The sequence below is a fragment of the Rattus norvegicus genome, chromosome 2 (genome assembly GCF_021556685.1).
Source record: "Rattus norvegicus strain SHRSP/BbbUtx chromosome 2, alternate assembly SHRSP_T2T, whole genome shotgun sequence".
Lineage (NCBI taxonomy): Eukaryota > Metazoa > Chordata > Mammalia > Rodentia > Muridae > Rattus > Rattus norvegicus.
The window spans coordinates 50,444,654-50,471,450 of NC_141535.1; the positions used below are offsets into that span (position 1 = coordinate 50,444,654).

At 40.4% G+C, this 26,797-nt stretch overlaps 1 protein-coding gene across 9 annotated transcripts in view; it reads right to left on the reverse strand.

Annotated features, from left to right (window-relative positions):
* Parp8 (poly (ADP-ribose) polymerase family, member 8) overlaps nt 1-26,797 on the reverse strand; it is a 172,395-nt gene that overhangs the window by 41,939 nt on the left and 103,659 nt on the right. For 5 of the 9 annotated variants that reach the window (XM_087618246.1, XM_087618236.1, XM_087618230.1 and 2 more), the window contains 7 exons: nt 21,383-21,443; nt 20,873-20,963; nt 12,852-12,895; nt 3,097-3,222; nt 2,085-2,643; nt 660-710; nt 463-558 (listed from right to left, as the gene is read on the reverse strand). In XM_087618246.1, the coding sequence (XP_087474372.1) occupies nt 463-558; nt 660-710; nt 2,085-2,643; nt 3,097-3,222; nt 12,852-12,895; nt 20,873-20,881 (885 nt within the window). In that variant the 5' untranslated portion in view covers nt 20,882-20,963; nt 21,383-21,443. 9 annotated transcript variants of the gene reach the window in all.

Genomic DNA, 26,797 nt, shown 5'->3' on the forward strand with positions numbered 1-26,797 from the left:
GGCAGTTTGAGCCATCTTCTGACTCTCCCAACTCTACTGTGTGCTTGAGCGGAACTTGCACGGAGCCTCTTTCTATATTGTCTTAATTTATGTGGTTTTGAACGAACACACTAAAGTAGCCTAGTTGCCTAGCCTTATAAAGGGCTGTCCCCAGAAGCCATGTGTTATTAAGTATGCATATAAGGATAGTTTATAAGACTTATTGCCAATATAGAAATAAATGGAAAGAGATAAAAAGATGACAGACACAGTAAACACAGTCTTAGGAGGAAATTGCTTACACAAACGCCAGTGGAAGTCATATTAACTCCTTTCCATGCAAATGATAGCACTTTGTATACATTAAATAATTTGCCCTAGGGAGTACTTATTCTAAATGCATTTATTTGTTTACTTACTTTTATATTGGAATGCTACTGCTTGTGTTATGTTAATGGGGAAGAGCAGTCAATGGGAACTTACCCTAAGCATGGGGCCATTTTGAAACACGTGTGGTTCATCACACACCACACAGTATTCATTCAGTACAGGGATCCGCTGCTCAGCAAACTCAATGGTCTGACAAAACAACACAAGGATATAAGCAGTGCTGTTCTCAAGTGATGTGCGATCCCAGCAGGGACTAGGGACTCCCAACAGTACATGGTCTTAACTCATACCTGCACCAGGAAGCCGCGGTCTCGGATTGGAATGCATTTTGCACCATTTGTCTATAAAAAGCAAAGTTTAAAACAAAAGTAATTTTTCATTGGGGAAAATACAGCAATTGCAGCTCTTACCTTCTTCAGAAATGAATGCAGAAGACCACATTAGTATTGTATTGTCAGATATTATAATATCGAAATGTTTAATTTCTTTACTAATCCTGTCACGGTTGCACAATTTGCAACTTTCCCTAAACAAAATTATATTCTTAACTTCTCATCTTTTAGTAGCTGTCATTATTACATAAAAAGAAAGTTAGTTTATTCTATTACTAATAAAAAAAGTCCACACCCTCATTAGAATATTCAAATCTTACTACCTGCTATGATTCCTTCAAGGAAAATTATACGGTTGCTACCAAAGGTTGCAGTACTCAATCTCTTACTGGGCTAACCAAGAACATGGAAAAATACGTGCATTTTCTTTTACAAACTATCTGAAATTATCTTTCTTGGTGAAACTATTATGGAAAACATTCCTTATGTACTGGATTGACACAACTTTCTCCACGTCATTAAAGCATACCTTAAAATAGTCATATAAAATTACAAATATTGCCAAGGTTTCCTAAAGCAGGTGTAACTTTACAGTAGTAGCTAAGATTCAGTGGTAGGGGAAAATCTTTGTAAAAATGACTTCCTAAAAGCAGTCTCTTATATATTGTCAACTTATATAAGGCTGGGTGTATCCCTATGAATCATTAAACTGGCACAATGTATGCGTATTTAAAACAGCAACCAAAACTTTCAACCATTATTTTATAACTACATGTATGATTTAAGTCTGTTAGAAGTTGGCTGTAATGTTAATCACTGGAGAGGCCAATTTTGTGTAAGGCTGATTCATAGTCAATACCAATCATACGGTCATCTACTGACCCCACACTGCCCCCAAAACTGTGTTAGCACAGAATGGACACCAAGAAAAACCGCATGTGAGACTATTGGACTCTATCACTGATCACAATGTTTGCAGACAAAATTTTCTAATGTATAACTAGAATATTATTTTTAATTATGAGACAAGTGTTCTCTACCACTCATAAAGTGAGAAGACTAAATGGCCTACTTAATAAAGATTAACAGCTTTGAAAATCTAATTGAATTCCTTCGATTTTTAGTGGTATTCAGTGATAGGATTATGAATTGAAATGTAAATCAGTAATTACATTTTTTTCAGAACCCATATTAACTGTTCTGGGCCAGCTGTAAAAACTGGGTACACAAAACTAATATTTCCAAAGGAAAAACACAACAAATTTAAAAACAAAACATTGTCTTGCTTCTTTCCTCTCTCAGGTCTTATTTTTAAAAAAAATGCGAACAAATCTCTTGCCCCTTTGCTACATTTAAGAAGGCAAGACGAAAGTGTTTACGCACAGGAGGCTGGGAAGAAGACGATGATGGTGTTAAAATACCGATAAGCCCTGAGGTAAGCGAGAGCCTCCTGCCCTCTGCGTTGGGTTCCTTGAAATGCTCTGTTTTCGATGACTTGGGGGCACTGGAGTAAGACTTGCTGAGCAATTTGTGGTTTTTCAGCCCATATAACTCTTCCATTCTGAGATTACTAGAGTAAGACCTGCTTAGCAGTTTGTGGGGCTTCAAGTTGGTGTTGTGCTCACATCGTGGGTCTCCAGAACAAGATCGAGTCAATAACTTATGGGACTTTAGTGTGAGGCAGTCCTCCTGCTTGCTGGCTGCGGAACAGGGCCGGCCCAAAAGTTTGTGCGATTTAATGGTGGACATCGCCTGCTCGGCCCTGGGATCACTGGACAGCGAGCGCCCAAAAGTCCTGTGCGACTTGGCACACATATCGTCAGCTTTGACGGTACTGGAGCAAGTCCTCCGCAGCAGCTTATGAGTTTTGGAGATGCCGTCTTGTTCGGGTTTCAGTTTGGATTTGCTTTTGCCACATCCAGGGGGAGGATAGCTGGGCGACCTTGGAAATTAGCAACAATTAACACAGAGCAAACACTGGACCTAAACTTAGGGCCCCAGCTCAACCACCAGACTAATGTTGCCACCCGATCAACTGCCTCCCTGCTCTCGGTGCAGAATGGGTCACAGGAACGAAACCACCTCTTTGCTGATTAGCACAAGAAGACTGGAGTCTGGCTTCTCCCTCTGACCTATCCCAGAACCCCAGAAAGAATGAACTTTTGGAGAAAACTCTATTTTCAAATAAAAATCTAATTTTAGTACATTTTCCAATGTCAACTCAAACAAACAAACAGATGCCCATCTGTGTTTTAGGTGGGACACCAGTAGCTCAACCTTTTCTTGGAACTCATAAAGAAAATAAGGGGACAGCTAACAAGAAAGAATAATTTTTAACTAGGTGAAGGTGGACTCTATGGGGGCTCAGCACTGACACAAGGATGAAGTTACCAACCTGCGCAGGGTAGAAAACAAATGTAGAGGAGACTTCACCTTCTTCTCCGACAGCTTCTTACCGTGCGGGCAATTGGACTTTTCTTTGCTCTGTTTCCACTGCTGAGAAACAAATGTCTGCATGATTCTGTCAACACAAAGGCACAACTGTTAGCACAAGTCCTAAGGCCACCTAAACCAGTACTTCCGGTTTTGTGGGTCTCATTGATTGGACGGTTGGTTGGCCAATTGGTTTGGTGGAGGGGAGAGTGGGGGGATGGGGGTGGGGGAGTTGTTGCTGTTTTGCTTTGAAACAGGGGCATCCCTAGGTAGCCCCGGCCTGGAACTTGCTAGTATGGCCTTGAATCCCCAGGGTTCAGAAGACCTCCGCCTTTTTAGTACTGGGATTTAGTACAAGGTGTGTGCCACCATGCCCATCAATAAGGTGCCCACCAATAGTTTCGTGTCTAATGCCTTGAGAAAGCATTATCAAGGCAATATAGAACATAGTCATAAGTAAAAGGCTAAGTTTGAGTTGTGAAAGAATTTTGATGTGAAGGAAGCCAGAACGTAAGAAATTACCGTGACATTTTTATGATGACTTATATCATAGAAGTGATTAAGAAACCTACTTATTAATAAATTAAAATAAAGTACTGCTGTAATTTAATTCCTCAAATTGCTGGAGAATTGGTGAAATAAATGGTTTAGAGAGAATCCGGAGAGCATCCTCCAGGATTCATAACTTTTATGTAAATTATTTGAAGTGAAGCCAATTTCCACTTCATTGTTCCAGCTATGACTTGGTTCATGGAAAAGAAAACCAGATTGTAGAACTGTATGTAGCCATAAGTGTAAAAACTATAGTCCTCAAACATAGCCCATTTACCTCTGTATATGCTTTTAAAAATTGTATATCCCTAAAATATTTCAGTTATAACATAAAGTTGGAATTTGGTAATTCCTAGCTTCAGAATTTTCCACACCATCTGCTTCCTTGGTACTTAATGGAAAAGAATCCTATGGACTCTGACAGCATGAATCAGTAAAGAACCTGAGGCTGAGGCTAAGCAGCCCATCTTCCCGGTCACAGGGCAGGAGGATCCCTTAGTGACAGATTTCCGCACGTGTGAAGTTTCACGATTACATATTATGTGCATTATGCATTCAACATTTTTATTTTCTTTCAAAAATCCCTTCAAGCCTGGTTGTCATGTTCTTTTGTTATTTCTATAAACTGCTTCTAGGAGAGAAAACTGATGCCAGCATTTGTTTATGAGCTAGACTATGCCAGGGATTCAAACAGTCTTGTATGTGAAAATTTTCCTCTTAATTCCAGAAAATAGTTATTATTCCATGCATTCGAATAAGGCATCTGTTCAGTGGAGAAGGTGTGAAGAAGACAATTACCAAAATTTCTCAACATCCTGCAGGTCTCAGCTAGTCCAGTTCACCATGTCTTACCCCGATATAGTAGCCTTTCTCCTGCTATCTGGGATGTGTTCAGAAGAGTCATGGAGGCTCCCTTAGGGGAGCAGAAATGGTGAAAGAAAACAAAAGAATAAATTGTGTTGAGTGACTCCGGGATGCTGACTGCACAGGGCATTGGCCTCAGAGCTGAAGAGCGGGCCATCTTTATTCTGTTTTTATTTAATGTCTGCAGACTGGTGGGGTTTTTTTGTTTTGTTTTATTTGTTGTTTTTGTTGTTGTTTGTACTCGATATTTCAGGGAGATGAGTGTATTATCATTATTTCTCCTTGTTACTAATAAAAAGAAAACTCAACAGAATCACTTTCTGTACCAATTAGACTTAGCTTCTTTCCTTCCCATGCTAAAGAAAGTTCCTGTTTGTGTGGCCTACCACCTAAGCGGGCCACCAAGTGCATGCTGGATAAGCCAATTAGAACCAAGAACTTAACAGGTTAAATGGTCAGAACACCTCTCCCTTCCCTGTTACATTGTTATTCCAAAGTGTGGCTTTGCCAGCTAACATTGGTAGCTCTTAAATATGCTACGAGTCCTACTTGTCCTTGGATGTAAAAAGAAACAGCTACTTCTCCTAAGACAGTTGTACTGGCTGGTTCTGGGTGTCAACTTGACATGAGCTATAGTTATCACAGAGAAAGGAGCCTCCGTTAAGGAAATGCCTCCATGAGACCCAGCTGTAAGGCATTTTCTCAATTAGCGATCAAGGGTGGGAGGGCCCAGCCCCTTGTGGGTGGTGCCGTCCCTGGGCTGGTGGTCTTGGGTTCTATAAGAGAGCAAGCTGAGCAATCAAGGGGAAGCAAGTCAGTAAGCAGCACCCCTCCATGACCTCAGCATCAGCTCCTGCTCCCTGACCTGCTTGAGTTCCTCCTGACTTCCTTTCCTGATGAACAAATATGTGGAAGGGTAATCTGAATAAACCCTTTCCTTCTCAATTTCCATCTTGGTCATGGTGTCTGTGCAGGAATAGAAACCCTGACTAAGACAAATTGGTGCCAGCCTAGTAGAGTATTCCTCCAAAAGCTGACCATGTTTTGGGGAAGACTGAGAGAGGACTTTGGAACTTTAGGCCAGAAGAGCCATTGGGTTGTTAAGAGCTCTGTGGGATGTTCCGTAGAAGCTTGGAAGATAATGGTGAGAACAGTGCAGAAGATGGAGGCCTGGCTCGTGAAATTTCAGAAGGAAGATTAAAGACTCTTTATCAGGGCTGATGCTATTTTGATTATGGAGTTTCTGTGGCTTTGGTTAGCTGGGGCTGAAGAATCACAGCTGTGATTAACAAGATACCAGAACTACTAAAGTGAAAATTTTGCATTCATTACTGGGACTGTTGATGCTGGTCAGCTAGAGCTAAGAAATTAGTGGTGATTAAGAAGAGACCAGCACCATGGAGGTGAAATCTTCTGGGAAGTGTTTTCAGAGAACACAAAGAGTCTGTGTTCCAGAGATAGCCAAGTTTCTACCCCCTGCTGTGGCTGGACTTGGTGTAAGTCACCCAAGGTGGGACTGGTTTTGAAGGCATGAAGGGGTGATGAAGAGAAGTTGTGTCTCGGCACTGTGAGAGGCCTTGGAAAGCCATTGAAAGTGCAGCCTCAGTTGCAGTTGATGGCCCAGGACTGAAGGGGTCATGCAAAGGAGTTGAGGCTTGGAACCATGAAGAGAGCCTGTGAGAGGCTATTGGTGAAGCCTAGTTACAGCAGAAGACGGCAGTGTTTTAGAGATGCCAGTACCAGGAGATGACCACCAAGAACAGCAGCAGCAGTGGAAAACAAGTAGCTGGAGCCTAGAAGACAAGGTCTGTGCTACAAAGGGCAGAGCTGGAGAAGTGACCCAAGCCTTTGGAGGAGCCTAGAAGATGGTGGAAGGAACCCCAGACATTGGACCATTAGAGTCCGATTTTGCTTTTGATTGTGACTGTGCCCTGATATTTTTCCCTCTTGGAGGAAGAAAGCATTTTAGTGGAGCCCACAGTTTAAGAGACTTTGAATTGAAAAAAGATTGAATTTTAAAAGAGATTGGCTATTTTAAAGGGATTGAAATTTTAATATGTAAGAATTTGTAAAGACTGTGGGACTTTTAAAGTTATTTAGATCTTGGGGATGAATAAGAAAGTAAGGGTTGAGGCTTAATAGTGATGTGCTTGTGTGTCAAGTTGACAAGGAGTCAATTGTGCTGGCTGGTTTTGTGTGTCAAGACATGAGGTGGAGTTATCACAGAAAAAGAAGCCTCCCTTGAGGAAATGCCTCCGTGATATCTAGCTGTAAGGCATTTTCTCAATTAGTGATCAAGGTGCGAGGATCCAACCCATTGTGGGTGGTGCCATCCCTGGGCTGGTAGTCTTGGGTTCTTTAAGAAAGCAAGCTGAGCAAGCCAGGGGAAGCAAGCCAGTAAGTAGCATCCCTCCATGGCCTCTGCTTCCTGACCTGTGTGAGTTCCAGTCCTGACTTCCTTTGGTAATGAACAGCAAAGTGAATGTGTAAGCTAAATAAACCCTTTCCTCCCCAACTTGCATCTGGGTCATGATGTTTTGTGCAGGAAGAGAAACCCTGACTAAGACAACAGTTAATGTCGGTGATAAGCCAAAGTGTATGTAAATATATACATACAGATACATATATACATAATACTTTCTCGTAACACAGAGCCATAGAATATTTAAGTATTTCCTAAATGAAGAACACCTAGACAAGTGGTGTCTCAGTTACTTTCTGACCAAAGGTTCAGAGTCGTCTTTACAGACAGAATATATAAGGGCAACATCATGATGTGCCTTCTGTTGACTTCAGAAGAACAGCACACATGAGATAGCCAGCTTCAGCCAATACCATCTGGTAAAACTGTTCTAATGGTGTTCATTTAAATTTTGGGTCATATAGTTCATGTGTAAATTGAATTACTATAAATGCAGAACTTCACAAATTAGGAACTGTTACCTAATTCTACATTTGCATTTTACATGTATATGAGACCAAAGAAGACCCACACTATTTTCTCGCCATAAACAGAATTTAACTTTGATCAAGTAGGCATAATGTCATGCACGTCTTCACGGCTCTTTCCACAATTACTGATGGAGTCAACCTTTAATAGCAGACACCTCATCCCATGGATCACAACTTTTATGTCAGGTCAGACACGAACAATTGTCTAAGTATTTTCTCTTAAGCTCTTTGGTTGACTTGACACTCACACAATATTCACTCAATGACGAACACATTCCTTAACATATAAATGGCAGCAGGGTACATGTGTTAACATGACAGATGACACGTGGTTCACGAGTACTGAACTAGAAATAGATTTGACTCTAACATTCTCTGGCTGGTTGACTTTTAAGAAACTTCATATATGCTCTGCAGTTCAGTTTCATCACTGAGGCAAAATGGTAAAAATTCCTGTGTGTCAGGAAGTTCTGTGCAGAGTAAGTGACTGAATCTGTGTCAGTGTTTGGAAGGGCAGTGACATATGCTAAGCACTTGGTCCTGGTGCCTGAGAACAGCAGGATAAAGGATCACAGAAAAGCCTGAATGTGGTTATGTACTTAGTAAAATTCTATCTAAAACAGAAGTAGCCTAAATTCCAAAATGGCCTCCCTCAATGGTTTAGGGAAAATAACAAGTTTTTCATCTTACAAACTATCATGAAGATGAGACCAGAAATTTCAAATTATATTATTTTGACTATATAGGACCAGAAGAACCACTGACAAAAGCACATATAGTTCAAGGAAACTTAATCAGATATGGGACAGAAATTCGACATGAAAACTAATCTAGCCCATATTAGCAAATCATCTACATAGTTAAAATTCGTTCATAAAAGCAAGTAACATTTGCAAAGAACAATAACCACCAGGATGGATCTATGAACAGAAAATGTTACATAACACACAGGAATCTCTTAGGCACAAACCCCAGCACACATTCTTTAAGTTCTCAGGCTTACAGATACAGACACTATTCCTTTGTCCAAATTCATGCGATACTTTCCTGAGACGCTACAGGCAGAACATTGTTTATTCTGGTACTTTTGTGTTTTTTCAGTTCTTATCTTGTTGTGATGAACACCATCCCATAAACAACAACGACAACAACAACAACAACAAGCAGGGCTTACAAAATCATATCCACTGAGACATAATGTAAAGGTCCTCCCAAGCTCTCCAGTGCAGTGAAAGCAACTGCACTGGAGAGGCCTCCCTAATTCCAGCACAGAAATGTAAAGCTATCCCATGAGTCTTTGAAAGAGGACACTGCATAAATACTACATTGTATTAAACATCCATTATTAATTAAATTTAGCTTTAGAGACACGGAATCCTACATGTTAAGGGTTAATTATTTGATTCCACATTTGTGTGACCATCTAGACTCAACATTGAACAGTTCACTCCTCTTTCCAGTACAATCATGCCTAATTCACATCTCCCCAAGGATGCCTCCTTTGTAGTGTCATACACTCTGATGACAATCCTAGAGGCCTAAGATATGGCCAGGCCCAGACATCACATAAGACTTGCAGTACCAGAGAGAGGGGAGCTGGCACAGGGATTTTAAAGTGTTTTCCCTTAGAACATTACTCAATAAGTGCTGGCATAAGATGAAAATGAAAATTCATTAAACTGAAGGAAAGAGGCGTGGGCTGCATCCTGATCAAGGATCTAAGCCACTTCGTTAGTGCACAGGATCTAACGGGCTCTCAGTAAATCAAGTTTATGGACTGGAAAGAATAAATAGTCCTTCAAGAATTCTTACAGACTTTAAAAGCTGTAAATTTGACAAGTGCAGAACTTACTATTTATATTTTGGCCATGGTTAACTGGGGTATATATCAATATTTTCAGTCAGGATTTTTGGCTCTCATTTGAAGACAGAAGAAAGGAAGTGAGAACGAAAATGTGTACAAAAGGGAACCCACGATATTGGTTAGATTAAGATGGCCATTATAGGGACTAAGGAGATGGTTCAGTAAGTAAGACGTTTGCTATAAATTCTGACAAGCACGTGAAGTTGAAAGAGAATGAACTCCACAGTTCACGTTCTCTCTCTCTCTGTCTCTCTCTCTCTCTCTCTCTCTCTCTCTCTCTCTCTCTCTGTCTCTCTCTCTCTGTCTCTCTCTCTCTCTGTGTCTCTCTCTCAGAAAGGAAGGAAGGAAGGAAGGAAGGAAGGAAGGAAGGAAGGAAGGAAGGAAGGAAGGAAGGAAGGTAGTTAGTTATGTAAGTCAGAAAGTAAGTCAGAAAGTCTAGATAGTCACTTTGGGAAATAGAACACGGTTTCCTCAAACTATTAGAAAAAGTTAACACATGCCCTAGCAATCCCACCAGTATTTATCCAAACAGACGAGATCTGTAGAGGAGCATCTTTTGCACGGTTATGTCTGCTGCAGCACTACTCAAAACAGACATAGGATGGAAACGACCTAAGGGCCCATCAGAGACGACTCCATTGGTTGGGAGTGGCAGTGCAGACTTGTAATTCCAGCAGTTGAAAGGCAGACCCTAAGGGTGGAACCTAGGCTACACGGCATGACTCTATCTCAAAGAAATCCAAACAACGAAGCAGGAACAAGGACAGTGACAGAATCCTGTCATTTGCAAAGATCATGAATGGAACTGGGGGTCATATTAAGTAACAGAAACCAAGCAGAGAAGAATAGGACCACATGCTCTCATCTCTATGCAGGAACTAAAACTGTCCTCTCGCTCCTGCGCGCAAACTAATTCTAGCTAATATTCTAGCTGGTATTATAGAATAGAATGGCGGTTGGAGGCTGGAGACAGTGCAGAGGTGGGAGGCAGAAAGTTAGAGCAATGAGTACCAAGGCACAACGAGACAGAAATCAGTTCTGTGTGCTGTTGCTCAGCACCATGATCACAGGTAAGGATGCTGTCCGTGCCTTTCAAGGCTGGAAGCTTTGGAATATTTTCATCACAGAGATGTGAGGCTGAAAATATAATATGCTGGACCTGCATACGCTCATCCTGTGCTATCCCAATAGTGTGTGTAATTGTTTTGCGTTGCTAAAGACTCTCTGGGGTATGTAGTCTGGTACCTTTTTATGGGATCCTGAGGCTCATCTAGATCCTGTCTAAATATAGAGCTGGGCTCCCTGTGTATGGAAGGTCACCAAAGGAGGCCATGTGTACAGCAGTTATTTCCTTCAGTCAAACCACAAGCACTCAGGATGGACACAGTCTTGCTTTTCCCACATGTGACCTATGCCCTCCTATGTGGCAGTATGCACCTGACTGAAGAAAAGCTGAAAAGTCAACTCCTTGGTCTGTGGCTCACCACTGATCTTTTTCTACTCAAAGACAAAAATGCCCTCCTATCCAGCTCTATCGACAGTGCTTTCTTTTTCCTTTTATTAAAAAAACAAAAAACAAAAAAACAAAAACAAAAAACAAAAAACAGGGTATTAGGTAAAACAGAGGTAGAATTCAGAAAATCAAAGTGATTAGAGCTAAAAGCCACTAAGAATTAGTTCCTGTGGGGTTTTAAGAGGACCATGCTAAGACTGAACCCCCAGAGAATGGGATTGTTGGGGGGAGGGCGGTAATGGGGAGAAGATGGGGAGGGGAACACCCATAAAGAAGAGGAGGGGGAGAGGTTAGGGGGATGTTGGCCCAGAAATCGGGAAAGGGAATAACATTCAAAATGTAAATAAAAAATACTCAAGTTAATAAAAAAAAAAGAAAGAATGTCAGGTTACTTTATATTAAATCTGTCTGCTTTCAACACTAAACTACCGGATATTCAGGTACTTGGAGGACAGAGACAGACAGGGAGATCTCTGAGAGTTCAAAGACAGCCTGGTCTACCATGTGAGTCCACGGCAGCCAGAGCTACACAGTAAACCTTGTCTCAAACAAACAAATCAACAAACAGAAGTGTGGGAGTAGGTATTTTGAAAAGTTGGATATCTCAAAAACAATCTTTAGCTAACATTGCCATTAAAATTTTCATATTAATTACCATATATATTTGCTATGGTTTCTAAAACTCTCCTTTTTTTTAAAATTCAAATGAAAATGTTTTGCCTAATTTTAGTTTTATTGCTTAGAAGCAATAAAGAAACAAAAAGGGAAGATCTCAAAAAAAAAAAAAAAAAAGAGGACCAGAAACAAAAGCTTGCTTCCTCTTCTCAACACTCCCAACCGATCACCATTTATTTCTCCTTCATATCCATTAATGATACCAAAGTATGCCAGAATCTTAGTGACTACATAAATGATAGACCGTAAATGCTAATGATGACATATTAAAGAATGCACTGCCCTATTCAAATAAATTCTATGAACACTATGTTTTTGGGACAACCATGTCCATTTATTTTAAAAAAAAAGATAAGCTGAGATACTGTGGCTGCTTGAATAGGAATGGCCCCAATAGGCTCATGTGTTTGAATGCTTGGCCATAGGGAATGGCACTATCATGAGGTGTGGCCTTGTTGGAGGAGGTATGTCACTGTGGGAATGGGCTCTGAGGGTCTCATGTGCTATGCCCAGTGTGACACATTAGTCTTGTTCTGCTGCCTGCTGATCAAGATGCAGAACTCTCAGCTCCTTTCCAGTACCATGTCTGCCTGGGAACTACCATGCTCCCCACCATGATGGTAATGGACTAAGCTTCCCAATCTATAAGCCGGCCCCAGTTAAATGTTTTTCTTTGTAAAAGTTGCTGTGGTCTTGATGACACATCACAGCAATAACAATAACTAAGACACATACTCTTAGTAAAGGACCAGGAAAGAAAGGGACAACTCACAAAAGAACGCTTCAAAGCATACATGTGGGAAACAGTAATGGCTCAGAGCCAGTGGGTGCTAACCTGCTGCTTTCTCCAGGCCAGAGGAACAAGTAGCAGAAACCAGCAACTGAATGTTGGGAAGGGGCAGATATAAAATGCTCAACAGCTCGGCAGGACAGAAAAAACGTACTAAAACAACAAACTACCTCAAGGTGACTCTCAAAGGAGAAGTCTCTCCTTCCCCTGTCCACCTTCCTGCCTTTGCTCCTTCTGCTGGACACATCAGAGACCGAGAAGTCTGGGTCCACATGAGCAAGAAGGGTAGACTGTGGGGTGTGGAAGGATGAGTGGATGTGGACAGGAGGATAGATGGGTCCTGGAAGCTGGAAAGGGAGTTCTGAGAACTCTCTGTGTCAAGATGATGCCCCATCCCCAGGGACTCGCTTGAAAGAGATGTAGGAGAACAGAAACAGAGCGAAAGTACAAAATGAGAACCCGGTTCTCCCAGAAAGCAATTCATTTTTTACTCCTCAGCAAACTTACTTTTTCAGCTGATGTCCCAATCCAAACCGCTCTTTTGTCGAAATCTGAAAGACATCAACCGTGGGCACTGAAAAGGGGAGAGGGAGGGGAGGGACACAGTTAAATTCTGACTTGAGACTCATGCACAAAATGACTGAGTTGTTACTGATGTGCATGTGCAGACACCCGCACGCGGACGAGGGATGAACACTGCTCTTCACAACATCGTTTAAGTTACATTAAGTGTGAAATATAAGATAAGTACAGGTTGCATGATTATGCAAATATCTGTCTACGCTGATATTTAGTACACAGGAATAAGAAGAAGAATCTCAAAATAAGCACCACACTTCGGACAGTTCACGTAACATTCTTAAACTGTAAGTGCAACGTGTTGATATACAATGCTAGTTTTTAAACAGCAGGAAATGAAGATAAAGCACAGATTTATTTTTTACTGTATGTGTTCTTGATGTCCGTATTTTATCATATACATGTATGTATATTATGTGCGTATGTGTATGTGTACATATATATACATGTTACATATATACACTTACATAACTCTCAAAATTAGTGACTTACCTTAAATAGTTATTTAAAGAAGTAAAAATGATCATTTGATTTTAAATATTTTAAATTTGAAATGGTTAATTTGATATTTGTAGAGGAAGGGTGAAAATGGCCAATAAAAGGTAGAGAGCATTGGAGTAGAAATATGCACCAGAGCTGTGAATCTGAAATAGCCATTGTTCACACATTTGTAAAACTGTGAGGCCAAACTACTCAGGGAGTAGACACTGCTGGGGAGGAAGCTGTACATGCATGAGTACTCAGGCATCCGGCACAGAAGCCTGAGGTAGGACAGCCCAGAGGGCGGAGTCTCCAGAACACTAGATGATCAATGTACATTCATAAAATGCTTTCCAAAGAAAAGTGAAATAACAAATTATCAATTAAGATGAGAGCTGGTCCTTGGTCCTGTGAAAGCTCAATGCCCTAGTGTAGGGAAATGCTAGGACAGTGAGGCTGGGGTGAGTGGGGGAGTGGGGGAGCACCCTCATAGAAGCAGAGGGGAGGGGAAACAGAAAAGGAGGATAACCTTTGAAATGTAAATAAATAAAACAACCAAAAGAAAAAAGATGCAGAGTTAAGATGAGTACTCAAGACTGGTCACATGGCATTCAGCACTATGAAGCCACAGGAAATGTTGATTTGTATGTGAAGTGATGGCCCCATAACCTTGTCCTTGTGGATTATAAGAGAGGAAAGAAGAAATGAAGGGAGCAGAAGAAGCTATAATAATAAAATCTGACAGACAAGAAAACACTGCACTGTAGGAGCAACTGAAAGGGGATTTGAGGTCAAGGGTTTTATTGAATTTTCCAGATGGGGGAAAAAGTTTCTTAGTGAGAATTTTCTGGGAGGAAAAAAAGTGGAATAGGGCAGAAAGGAAATAGAGTTGTGTAAAAGTGGAGGAAAACTCATGCACAAATCACACTGTGACACCACCTGGGCACCCAATGTGCCAGAACAGTGAGGGTTGGGAAGCCATGCTCAGTCACACACATTGCACTGGTGTTAGTCCACGCCGCCCTACTCAGGATGGGTGCACACCCTTCCCCAAACACCCATGAGTTCCATCTAAAGACGTTTTAACCCTTCTGTAAAAGCGAAGGACACTGGTCATCTGTCCAATTTCATGTGTCCCAAACAAGAAGTCACTGCAATCGAAAGAAAAATCCTGAAAATGTTATGCAATGTTTTTTGAAAGAATAGGATTTTTCAGTAAGTAGCCAGAGAGATGGCCCAACGGATAAATGAGCTGGCTGCTCCAGCAGATGACCCAGGTTCAGTCCCCAGTACCCACAATAAGGTTCATAAATGTCTGTAACTCCAGGTGCAGATCAGATGCTCTCTTCTGGCCTCAAGTGCAACACACACACACACACACACACACACACACACACAAACACAGACACACACAGATACACAGACACACACAGATACACAGACACACACATCCATACACACACGCACACATGCACACGCACGTGCACACACACACCAGTGCACAGACATACAAGCAGACAAAACACACATAAAATAAGAATAAATCTTTAAAAGAGAAAAAAGGAAATATGTTGTGTTTTTCTCCAAGACTTCAAACATCAAATCTTCTCATGGGTAAAAATAAAAAGTGACTAAGAAGAGAAGGGACAGAAATCCAAAGGGTCTTAGCACACTTTTAAGGTAGAGCAAGGTCCAAAGACACTGGAAAAATTAAAACCCTTCAGGGGAGAAAGTGTAGGGAAATGGCAGTGGTGTTTATCCAGCAAATATTAAAGGTAATTCTAAAAATAACAAACAAATTTTAAGATTTAGTCATTGCATAGAAGACTAGGCAATGAGTGTCCATACTTTATCAAAATGATTAATTTTTAAGGAAACTACAATAACAAATATTGACTCACTCCTCAGTAACAGTACAATCTAAATGACCTAAAAACTTAGGAGTACACAAAAACATCTCATAAAATGCTACTTTAAAGATATTCCAAAGCTCCAGTGATAAAATGACTAATCCTGTTAAACTAGATGTAATTAACCATAAGTAATTCTTTTTAATGAAATGATATAAACAAGTCAAGGAAGCAGCATGGAGAGCACAGGGAAACTCAACACTATCTTTAGCTTTTAGTAACTCTAAAAGCATTTTATGCAAAATGTTAACAATGTTTTAAAAACTTAATAACTTCCTGAAAACCAGTAATAATGAGTTGAAAATTATTCTGAACTATAAAGTTTGAGCCAGGACTTGTGGATAAACTCATCTAAAATCGTACGCTTCATCGAATAAAAGAGCAGAGCAAAGGAGGCCACAACTCCTAGAGCAATGAGGCCGGAGTGTGTGTGGGGGTGGAGGAGCGCCCTCAGAGAGGCAAAGGTGAAGAGGAAGAGCAGGGATGAGATGGGGGGATCATGGAGGGGTAACCAGAAAGGGTGATGCCATTTGAAATGTAAACAAATGAAGTGATTAATAATAATAAAAAAGAAACCATGACAAATACTCTCTTAGAAGAAAAGCAGGTCTACACCACCGTGGAGTACTCGTCCCTAAACAGAATTTCTATAGCTCAGGAAACATGACCAAAAACTGGTTGGGAAGAATACGGGAGAGACACACTGGGGAAGAGATCTGTGAGTCTTTAGGACATGGCATGGCACTGAACACATGACCTCATCACAACTCTGGTTAGTTGCAAAGGATCCACAAGCCTGGGATCATGTTCAGGAGGCCTTAACCCTCAGAGTGTCTACACCAGGGGTTCTCAGCCTGTAGGTCATGGCCCCCTTGGGGGTCAAATGATCCTTTTGCACAAGAGTCACCCAAAAACTATCTTTATATCATATATTTAATTATAGTTCATAACAGTAAAAAAAAAGTACAGTTATAAAGTAGTAACAAAAATAATTTTGTGGTTGGGGGGTCGCCACAATATGAGGAACGATATTAAGGAACATTAGGGAAGGTTGAGTACAACTGGCCTACAGGCAAGCTAATGTTTTCTTCAGTGGTAATAGCCACTGATAAGTTGCCTGTGTTCCTGTAAATAACATTACACTCATGCTCATCCAAGCAACTATAATTAAACTCAGTGGGACACACACATGAGCACACGAATGTGTGCATACACACACACAGAGAGAGAGAGAGAGAGAGAGAGAGAGACAGAGACAGAGACAGAGACAGAGACAGACAGAGAGAGACAGAGAGAGACAGAAAGGACATCAACGTAGGAGGAGTTTGTTGTACTGAAGAAAGGCTTCAGCAGAAGACGGAAGAAGTAAGAGAGGATAGTGTGTGGGTGGGGTATAAAGGTAAAATTTTATGAAACTGTCAAAGGAATTTGTGAATTTGTAAAGGGCTTCAAAGACTACCAAGCTGCTGTCCTGTATACACTTCTCAGAAGTAAAAACTTCACATGGGAGGGAAAAGAAAAAAAAAGAAATGTCTATTCTCCCAGATTTCACACAAGATTCATTCAAGGTGAAAAAGAAATAGAATTTGACAGAAAGAGAGATGTATTTTCACATTAAAATAATAGAAAAGTTAATAAAATTTTCTTATTTCATATAATTTTCTTTGGGACATGAAGGCTTCATAGCAATAATGAGCTATTCAAACAAAAGACCTTACTAATGGCAGTTGTTCAACATTTCCAACAAAGGAGGACTTGTGCCTTTAATCATGAACCCTCCCTACAGATCAATAAATCTATGTAATGCATATTACTGTAACAAGCTTAATAGTGTTTAAACCATAAACAATAAAAAAATCATCATCTTTAATTTCAAACTGTACAACACGTGTCCTATTTCTTCTGTGCTTTTCACTCACAGACAGTCAGATTAGCACCAACTAAATACTGTACTGCAAATTAGTGCTAGTCATATATTCCTAGAACATAGGAGAGAATGATTTTCAAAAATAACTTCTAAGTAGGTCAGTCTAAATCTTGGATTACTCACAAATTTTTACAAGTTTCTTTTACTATAAATGTTGATACCTTAAAGACAAACTACAAAACACCCCTCAAGAAATACCATCTCATTTATCCCGCACTCCTGCTTCACTCCTACCTCAGAAGAGTGGGCAAAAAAGACTGTAACAGCAGGAAGAACTGGTCAAATACAGTCAAATGGTGTTTCCTGGACACAGTAGGTTTGGAATTCACAGAAGCTGTGACTAAATGCACGGGATCAAGCCAGCCAAAATTCCATAATGGATGGGGAGACTTACTCTGCCTTCTACTTCAGAAGCTACTGGCCATTGATGGCTACTGTGACAGAGAGTGGGAGAGTGAGTTTTCTTCAGGGATTTGAGAAACTGCTCAGGCTCCAGTAGGTGACCCTCAACTAGCAAGTAGCTACAGCACTGAGTAGCCTCAGAAGGTTTATAAAGGAGAGGGACAGGGTGTGTGAGAATAGAAGCGGGGGTGGGTGGGGGGAAGGATATGCCTGTGACCTTCATCACGGGAGAATGGAGGAAGGAATTAGAAGAGACTGGATTTGATCAAAGCACATAGCATGCGTGTAGAAATTTCTGAAAAAAAATAATGTAATTATTATCCACAGTATAAAAATTGCCTTCTAAATAAGATTTAATAAAAAAAATTTCCATCATTTTATCTGCTTGCAATAATTAAAATTGTAAGTTAGGACAACCCCAATTTTTGTCCTGGAAAAAAAATGGTTGTCTCTTTTCAGTCATGGTATCTCTGTACCTTCTCATATGTATGCACCATGGTCCATTTTAAATCGAGTTCTCCCAAAGTTTTCAACAAGAAGTAGTAACTACTGGAAGAATTTACTAGTAAGACAGATATGTAAGTAGAAAATTGAACAACCTACAATTTAACTAGTGTGTTAGGGAATTATGAGAAAAGCAGCCAAATCGCAGGCAAACGGAGTAATAAAAAAAGTTGAAGAAAATTTTACTATTAAAAACCAAACAAACAAGTCTAAGCTAACTTCCAGGGACCTGCTTGCTGGTCCCAAATGCCCACCCACCCTGTGAGAGAGGGCATGCAAAGCCATCAGTCACAAACTCATCTCATACGAGGGGCAAATGAACCACACACAGGTAGTAAGTTCTTGAAGACTGATCATAACGAGTCAGATCAGCCCGGCAGGATTTCCACCCTCATGAAGTTGCTGGTTCCTCTCCTGCTCTAACCACGGTGAGTTGATGGCACAACACCATTCATGAATAAAGATATATGAGGAGATTTCTGAGACCGTGTAAGAAAACTCCAAGTAAATAAGACCACAGTCTTGTAATCTCTGTTCCTCCAATACAGAAGGTGTTCCTGGGATGGGTTTCATGCCACTCCCAGGGCATGTCCTTTAGATAAGGGGTAGACATCTTAGCCATTATCATCATTCAGCACAATGGCTTCGAGCTCCAGTTGCCATTGTGACTATATACAGCCTCCACTAATGTGACCTTGCCCTCCTCACTGTATGCAGCATGATCTCATGAGCTTTGCTGACATGACCTTGCTTAACTCTCAGAATTTAAATTGTCGACTGCCCTTAAGGAAGTTGGCTATATCAGGAGACTACTATTCTAGGTTCACACTGGCAAGCAGAGCAGCAACAAGTCACAATCTTCTGGAGACCCGAAGTGAGGATCTGGCACAAACAGTTATTAAGACTTGCTCTCAGGAGACCCAGCAAACCCAGTAAGCAAAGCAGAGAACATGATTGAAAAAGAACACTGCAGTAGGGGCACAAAATGAGGTAAATCCCCTTTGGTGCTATCCTGTCAGTAGGAGTCAAGCATGCATTACATCTGAGAGTATATATACGCCACTGTTCTCATAGGAGTCATATCCAAATTGTGGGAGTGTAGGGCACATATGTAAGGAAGCGGACTGTCTTCGTACAGTCTACCTAGGATCCCTGAGCTATTAGCTAGAGCCATGCAGGGCTGGGAAGATGATGTCAGGGTGGGGAACCAATGCTCCTAAAGGGTGTCAAGGGAGCAGGGTGTGACAGCAAACAGTTCCCAGCCCAGCTTCCCAGCTGTCAGAACTTCAGGATATAGGTCACCACGACGCTGTTTTCCTCTCCAACTCTTATCGGAAGAGAAAAAAATAAAAACTTACAAAACCTTGTGAAGAGCATTTCAGCTCCTGCTGGACAAACTGAAGAATCACAGCTAAGAAAATGAATCTTGGACAATCCCTGGCTAATGATCTCAGCTAACATTCAAAACAATACGGACTGGATAAGAAAAACCAAACAAAAGCCCAGATGGTCCACAGGGTATACTGTGGGCTCAGTTTAGAACACAGACAAAATAAATATGTAGAGTGATCATTCAGTTCAACATTGAGTTATAAACTAAATCAATGGGCGGAGTAGGTGATAGGCTGGCAAAAACACAAGTCCTTGGATACGAGGAATAAAAGAATGATAGAAATGATATGTAATATGAAAGACAATAGAGTTATATGTGATCAATACACGTGTTAGGATTATATGGACAAGACTTCATTTCATCTCATAAACCTGGTGCTTCAGTGAAATTAAGTAACATAATTTTATCCTAATTTAAATATTTTTAAAAGGTCAGACATGAGAACCCATTGCCTTTGAACCACTGTCAGGATAAAGTTAAGCAGGCACACTTTGTGTCAAGAAACATGCTTTTTGGACCTTGTCCATCATGATGAAAGCCCAAAGACCTGGACATGTCAAGTGTGAGGCAGACTCTGGTCACCAACATCAGTGCAGGCCAGCTGATCACCATATAAACTGTCGGTCATTAATGCAGCATGACGTCTTTCCAACTTAATGAGACATTTAAACCCTCCAGCTTCATATCCCATGTGACTGAAAACCAGTGGGGTGAGGAGAACTTCAGTCAACCCCAAGTGAACCCAATGAAAGCTCACGAGGAACAAAGTCTTGGGGTGATCACAGAAGAAAGTAACTAGATTAATATAAGCAGATGAAATTGGAATATTGTGTGTGTGTGTGTGTGTGTGTGTGTGTACACTCAATGGTAGGAAGATGCATTTGGGCAAAAGTTGCTTATAGTAGAATACCTTGCTTTTAACAACCATAAGTTGAATAGAGCAATGCTATCCCACAGGAATCCAAAGAGCAAACGTGCTTTCACGACCTCCACTTGTTATGGTTTTCTGAGGAAATTCTCTGGGAGTCATTGGTAGGATAAACAGGGAAATGAAGTAACCAAGTCTAAGGTCAGTCCAACATATCTGTCCTGAGCTTCACCTGTGCTCAGAGCCTCTGAGGCTTCCTTTTGTTTGTCTTACAGAAACGGTTTGAGCCTCTTGAGTTCAGCATTATCTGTGCCATTTCTATAATTATATGGGTGATACATCATCTTGCTTAGCACAGAACCCACAGAGTTATCAAGATGCCTAACAAGTTCACAATTAGCAAATGCATATCCATTTTGCACAGTTCATAGTTAATCTTCAAAGCAACAGAGAAAGAAGACTAACCTGGGCCATTTAGGTACTGTGTAAGAGAACAGTGTAGTCGGACAATAATAGGTTCTGTTCGAATCACTTCCCAGGCCACAGCAATTTCCTCCTGCACAAATATATGGAAAGAATAAGTCTGGCTTCTTTTAGACCTCAAAATAAGAAAAAATAACACCCAAATTTTAAATTTAGGTTAATGGAATAATGCATACATTATAAAGGTCTACAAATTATTTCAAAAAACAGTATTTTGTAAAAAGAAGGCCAAAACATTCATTCATTTTGAGTTCCTGTATGACAATAAAAATGAGAACTTATATAATGAATTGCTATTATAACAGACATTTTACAATATATGGAAAAACAATGAGAAAGATGTATTATCTCAGCTTCATTGATCAATCTTCATAAATCACTTTAACAGCTGCAGGAGGAAATGGTGCTATAAAATAATCCAAGCTGAGTCTCTTTCAATAAAGATAAATGTACATTAAATGTACCAGTCATACTATAGAAACTGATACTTACATCCAGGAAGCTGACATCTATGTGCAGATCAATATCTACATCATCGATAGCTCCATATTCCCTAAAAGCAAAGATTAACACGAATAGTTTCATTTTTTAAAAAATAGTTTGTACATGATTGGTTATCTTAATTAATAGTGTAGTCACTAACTCTGATCGGTGACTTTACGATCAGAAGTGACCTTGGATATGAGTAAAGTAATTCAGTTTACTCTGATTGCTCTCTTTCTTGGCCTATTTATACAACAGAACACACACACACACACACACACACACACACACACACGCTTGCATACATAAATTCAAGAGTTGCTTGGGTCATGGTACCAAATAGTTCCCAGTTCCCTGAGTCACAGTCGTCTCCCGTATGTGACTGCTCCAGTGTCACCAACCACTCAGAGGAAAAGGAACTGATCTTAACTGAAGAAAGCAGTTTCTGATGTAAGGAGGTAAGGGGGACACACAATGAAATGGAAATGGATACTCCTTCTACCTCCAGCATTGGTGACTTGGAAACTGGTCCATGTGCTGTTACACAGTATTAAGAGTATGAGTAGCCATGAGTCTGACACAGTGACAACAACTAAGCCGTGATAGGGTGACCCACATGGAGGAATTACAGTCAATCCAGTTTGAGATTGTCTTGTTCTCCCACCTTTCTTTTTTTCCATGCATATGCTAAAAACTGTATCCCTGGGTCATAGAAAGTCATTATGAAAACCGACTTTTGTACAGAATAGTTTTTAATTTAATGAAATTAAATTTTCCTCTGAGTGGTAGTGGTACTGGACAATCTCATGGGGGGAGAATACTGTGACTCAGGGAACTGGCACAATTAGCTACCATGAACCAAGCAACTCTTGAAATTATGTGTGCCAGCACGTGCATATAGGTATGTTTATGTATGAATGAAAACAAAATAGCAGTTTTAATATTCTTCACATACATGTCATTTATACAAGCATCAAACTAGCCCAATGGTTAATAACCACCACTTTATTTCACTCTATATTGAATACCAGTCTAAAGATCAATGAACGATACCATCACATCCTTACATAGTAAACAATTTAACATTACTAATAGTGAAGAAATTAATAAACAGTCAAGTAAAAACGTAGTCAAGTGGAAAATGGCAAAGACAATGGGGTTATACTACATCACCTCCTATCTATACTCGGGCCAGTGACTCTTACTGAATGCACTGGGCCATGCACACCAGACACCCATGCAGGAGGGATACTTGTTGAAATGGGTCCCAGGGGAAGAGGGGAATAGTGAAGAAAGAGAATGGAAATAACTAAAATTCATTGGATGAATACATGAGGGTGTCAAACAACTTAAAATGTCTATGTGGTGTCTGTCGACCTATACCCAAACCCAAACCTGTGTGTGGTGTGTAAAACACGGAGCAGGCACTGACATTGATCCGTAGGACCCATGTGATGGAAAGAAAGAATCAACGCCTCCAAGGTGACTCAGACCTCTACAGGCAAATGCCCTCAAGCATATGTACACATGTACACACACACACACACTGCAATCTATTAAATAATGAAAATAAATATTCTACTTTTTTGATTACCTCATTTGTACTTTTCTTCCATCATCTTAGATTTCCTGGGCTTTTTGTAATGCCCAGTAAAGATTATGTCTAGATCTCTTTTACCTTACCCTCATAGGCATCAAAGAATGTCTGTATGAATACACTGTCCATTTTAAGATTATTTTTTAGAAAGGTGTACATTTTATAAAAACACATACCTAGCCTGTATTCAGAAAGGCGATGCTATTATATATCAGAAATAGATAAAGTATATAAAATTAACTCAGCAGCATCATCTTCTTGGGAGATAGGGTCTCACTATCTGGCCAGATTGGTTTCAAACACATAGATCTCCTGATTCAGCTTCATACATGTGATATTACAGGCGTGAGTCACCATACCTGGACAGATGTGTTGGCTAGTCTTATATTAACTTGAAACACAAACTAAGAGTTATCTGAAAGGAGGGGACCTCAGTTGAGAAAATAACCCCGTAAGACCCAGCTATAGGGCAATTTCTTAGTAATTAATGGGGTATGGCCCAGCCCATTGAGAGTGGTGCCATCCTGGGGTTGGAGGTCCTGGGTTCTATAAGAAAGCAAGCTGAGCACACTAGAAGTAGCAAGCCACTCAGCAGCACTCCTCCATGGCCTCTGCAGCAGCTCCTGCCTTCTAGATCCTGCCCTGCTTGAGTTCCTGTCCTGACCCATTTCAATGATGAACAGTGATAAGGACGACATGTAAGCCAGATAAACCCCTTTCTTCCCCAACTTGCTTTATGGTCATGGTGTTTTGTCAACGCAATAGAAACCCTGACTAAGACACCAGACATCACCATTTTTGCTTCGATCTCCCTCTAATCTTCACATATGGTACACAAGGGATTCTTTTTTGTTATTTCTCTTCTTCAATATGATTAGCGCTTTCTGTGTTGTTCTTCATAATCAAATATTTAAATGGTTGCAATTAAAGCCGAGCAACTGTGAAACAAATAGAACACCTGAATGCATTTGATGCTTTGCACCATGAATACAGACAGAATGTTCCCTCAGAAGGAAATCTCTGCATACCTGTATCCTTACAGTAATTTCTGTGATCATGAAGTCAAATGCATGGAATGACTTATTGGAGGCTCTCGACATTTATTTAACTGTTATTAAAGGGATTAGAACTACTTGGAATCACAGTGGCCAGTCTATCAAGGTTACGACTTCATTTCTTCTTCATCACCACACCTCCTCTTCCTCTCCTCTATACAATTCCATTAGTAGAATATCTGAGTTTGTCTTAGCTTGAAGACTGTGGTTAAGAGTCAGGAGGAAAGACACAGACATATACAAAATCCTAACCCACAAAAGAGTCTCTAAAGGATCTAATAGAAAAGACTGATTGATTAGCAGGTGGCATGCTTAATTTTAAAACCATTCATTGTGGCAATTAAGATAGTTATTATTTCATGTATGATTTCTAACATTTTTTTAAATCAAAACTTAGTGTCTTCTCTATTTATGACACTGTTTATTTAAAGGTAGTGAGGTACATGGTCACAGGCATTCTGCGTCACCATGGCAGAGTACTAGTGTACAACTAAGAGGCAATTTGCAGTGCTGTCCAGACACGTCCCTGAAAATGGTTCCACTGGTGTCACCATTCAGAGTTCACAAATGGCACTAAGCATATACAATCTCATTTCTGTGCTGATGTCCTTTTTCCTTAATGCTGGTAATTTCATGGTTTCCATTGAGATTACAAGCATGATTACAGTTTGTCCAGATGGAATGACCCAGTTATCAAGACCTCTTCTTTGTCTGAGTAACTTTCCATAGGTCTTGACAACAGAGGGTAGTCAGTGAGTTGGGGGGGCGAGGGAGGAAGGGAAGGAGGAGTGGAAGGAGAAAGAAAGGGAAGGAGGGAGAAAGGCAGGCTCATGGCAAGCCTTGAAGAGCAAGGCAGAGAGCGGTACTGCTCCATGTCTTCAGCATCAGTTCCTGCCTCTATGTTCCTTCTCTGCACTTCTGCTCTGGCAGCCTGCAGTGATGGACTATAAAATGTAAGCAGAAATACACTCCTCCCAAGAAAAGAAATGCTCACAAGACATTCAAATATATATTAACATATATTTAAAATGTACACTGTATTGAATATGATACTCATGAATATGAATACTCATGTATGCTGGTTTTCCTTTCTCGATAAACCCCAGTGTATTAATTATACTGTTACAATAGTTACAACAACTTGAATCAAATAATCTGTGAACATGTTTATTATAAAAACATTTTAGATATCTAACTTTCACTTATTAACAATCAAAAAATATATGTATATATGTATATATTATATCCACAATTCTACCACAGGTTCTTGAGAAATGTTGACTATGATTTAATTGTTTCTGCTTTCAACCACGGGGCTGTTTTGAGACGATACTTAGGAAGAAACACACACCTTCCTGTAGCATCTGAAACACTGCGGCTTGAATGTCAATCTCAGTGTGTGTTTCTGCCCAGTGTGGGAGAGGTGCTTGTGAATGGGACAAGCAATGTGCACACTTAGGCATCAGGAAGAAAGTCTGGGAAGATTAAAGCTTTTCTAAGACTGCTATCCAACACGGCTATAAAATTTTCTAAAAGACAAGCTGAGAAGACTTTAGATGCAGATGAGGAGAGAAATATGAATTTCTTTGAAACAATAGTGCATTCATAAGATGAAAAGAACAGAAAGTTGCTGTGATTTTGTGGTCATTTGTTTGGCTTGAACAAAGTCCAGGGTTGGGAGCAGAGGCAGGCCTGCAGGATCTGAGCTACTGAAGCTTATGTCTCAATTACATTTGTGCATCTGGAAAACATTCTCTTTCAGTTTCTTTGTACTGTGAACATCCTCTCATCAGTTCCCTGATTTTCACTTAAGAGATTTTTTTTAATGCCCTCAATCCAGAGTGTGGAGAATCAGTATGCTAGACAGGGTGATATAAACCTACAGGTTGAGACCTTCGTTTGCTGAATCACAGACTTCTGTGGTGACAAACATATTTAAGACCTCGATGGCTCAATGCTAATGATTTAATACCTCACCTCACATGGCACTAGAGTAGTCATTGTCATCACTGAGGTGCCAAGGGGGACGACACCCAGAAGACACACAGACTCATTGTCCAGTGCACATAATACATTGGCGAGAACTACTGTATGTGTATGCCTAGGACCAAAGGTGTCAATTTAAGACAATCTAATCACGTGACAAAGAAGAGGAAGCAGTTCTTAGGAAAGAGGTAGAAAGTTAGAGGACCGGAAGAAGGTAGACATCCTGAGTTACCCCATGTCTTTTAGTATATAACAGTTTGTCATTATCCTTCTAATGCTGCCCATTGGTTCCTCAACCATCCAATCCTCAGAATACTCTGGTTCTCCAAACAGCAAGTCGGAGAGGCTTAGTCCAGCAGCCTCTTGGTAAAATAAGATTAAAATGTACAACCCCCAAGAACCTGGGAGCATCCACAGTGCATCAGGCCATAGCTACAGTAAGAGGTTGGGTATGCACTGGGACGATGCGATGTTTATAAGGGAAGATGTCATCATCACAAAGGATCAGTTATTTGCGATTGACATTTGGTATTTCACAAGGTGACGACCAAAACCATCTCTTCTCCAGAGTGATGAGAAATTTCCTTCCATTTCTAAAAATTACTCATCTCAAATTGTTTTCAAATGACGCTAATCCACACTATTTTAGGAACACATGACCAGAGAACTACATTTACAATGAAAAGCACACTAGTACATCTTGCTAACATGACTCAAGATGAAACTCATTTAGTCTGACCACCAGATATTTATCCTGCAGGATCCAACACACCTCCCATTTACAAG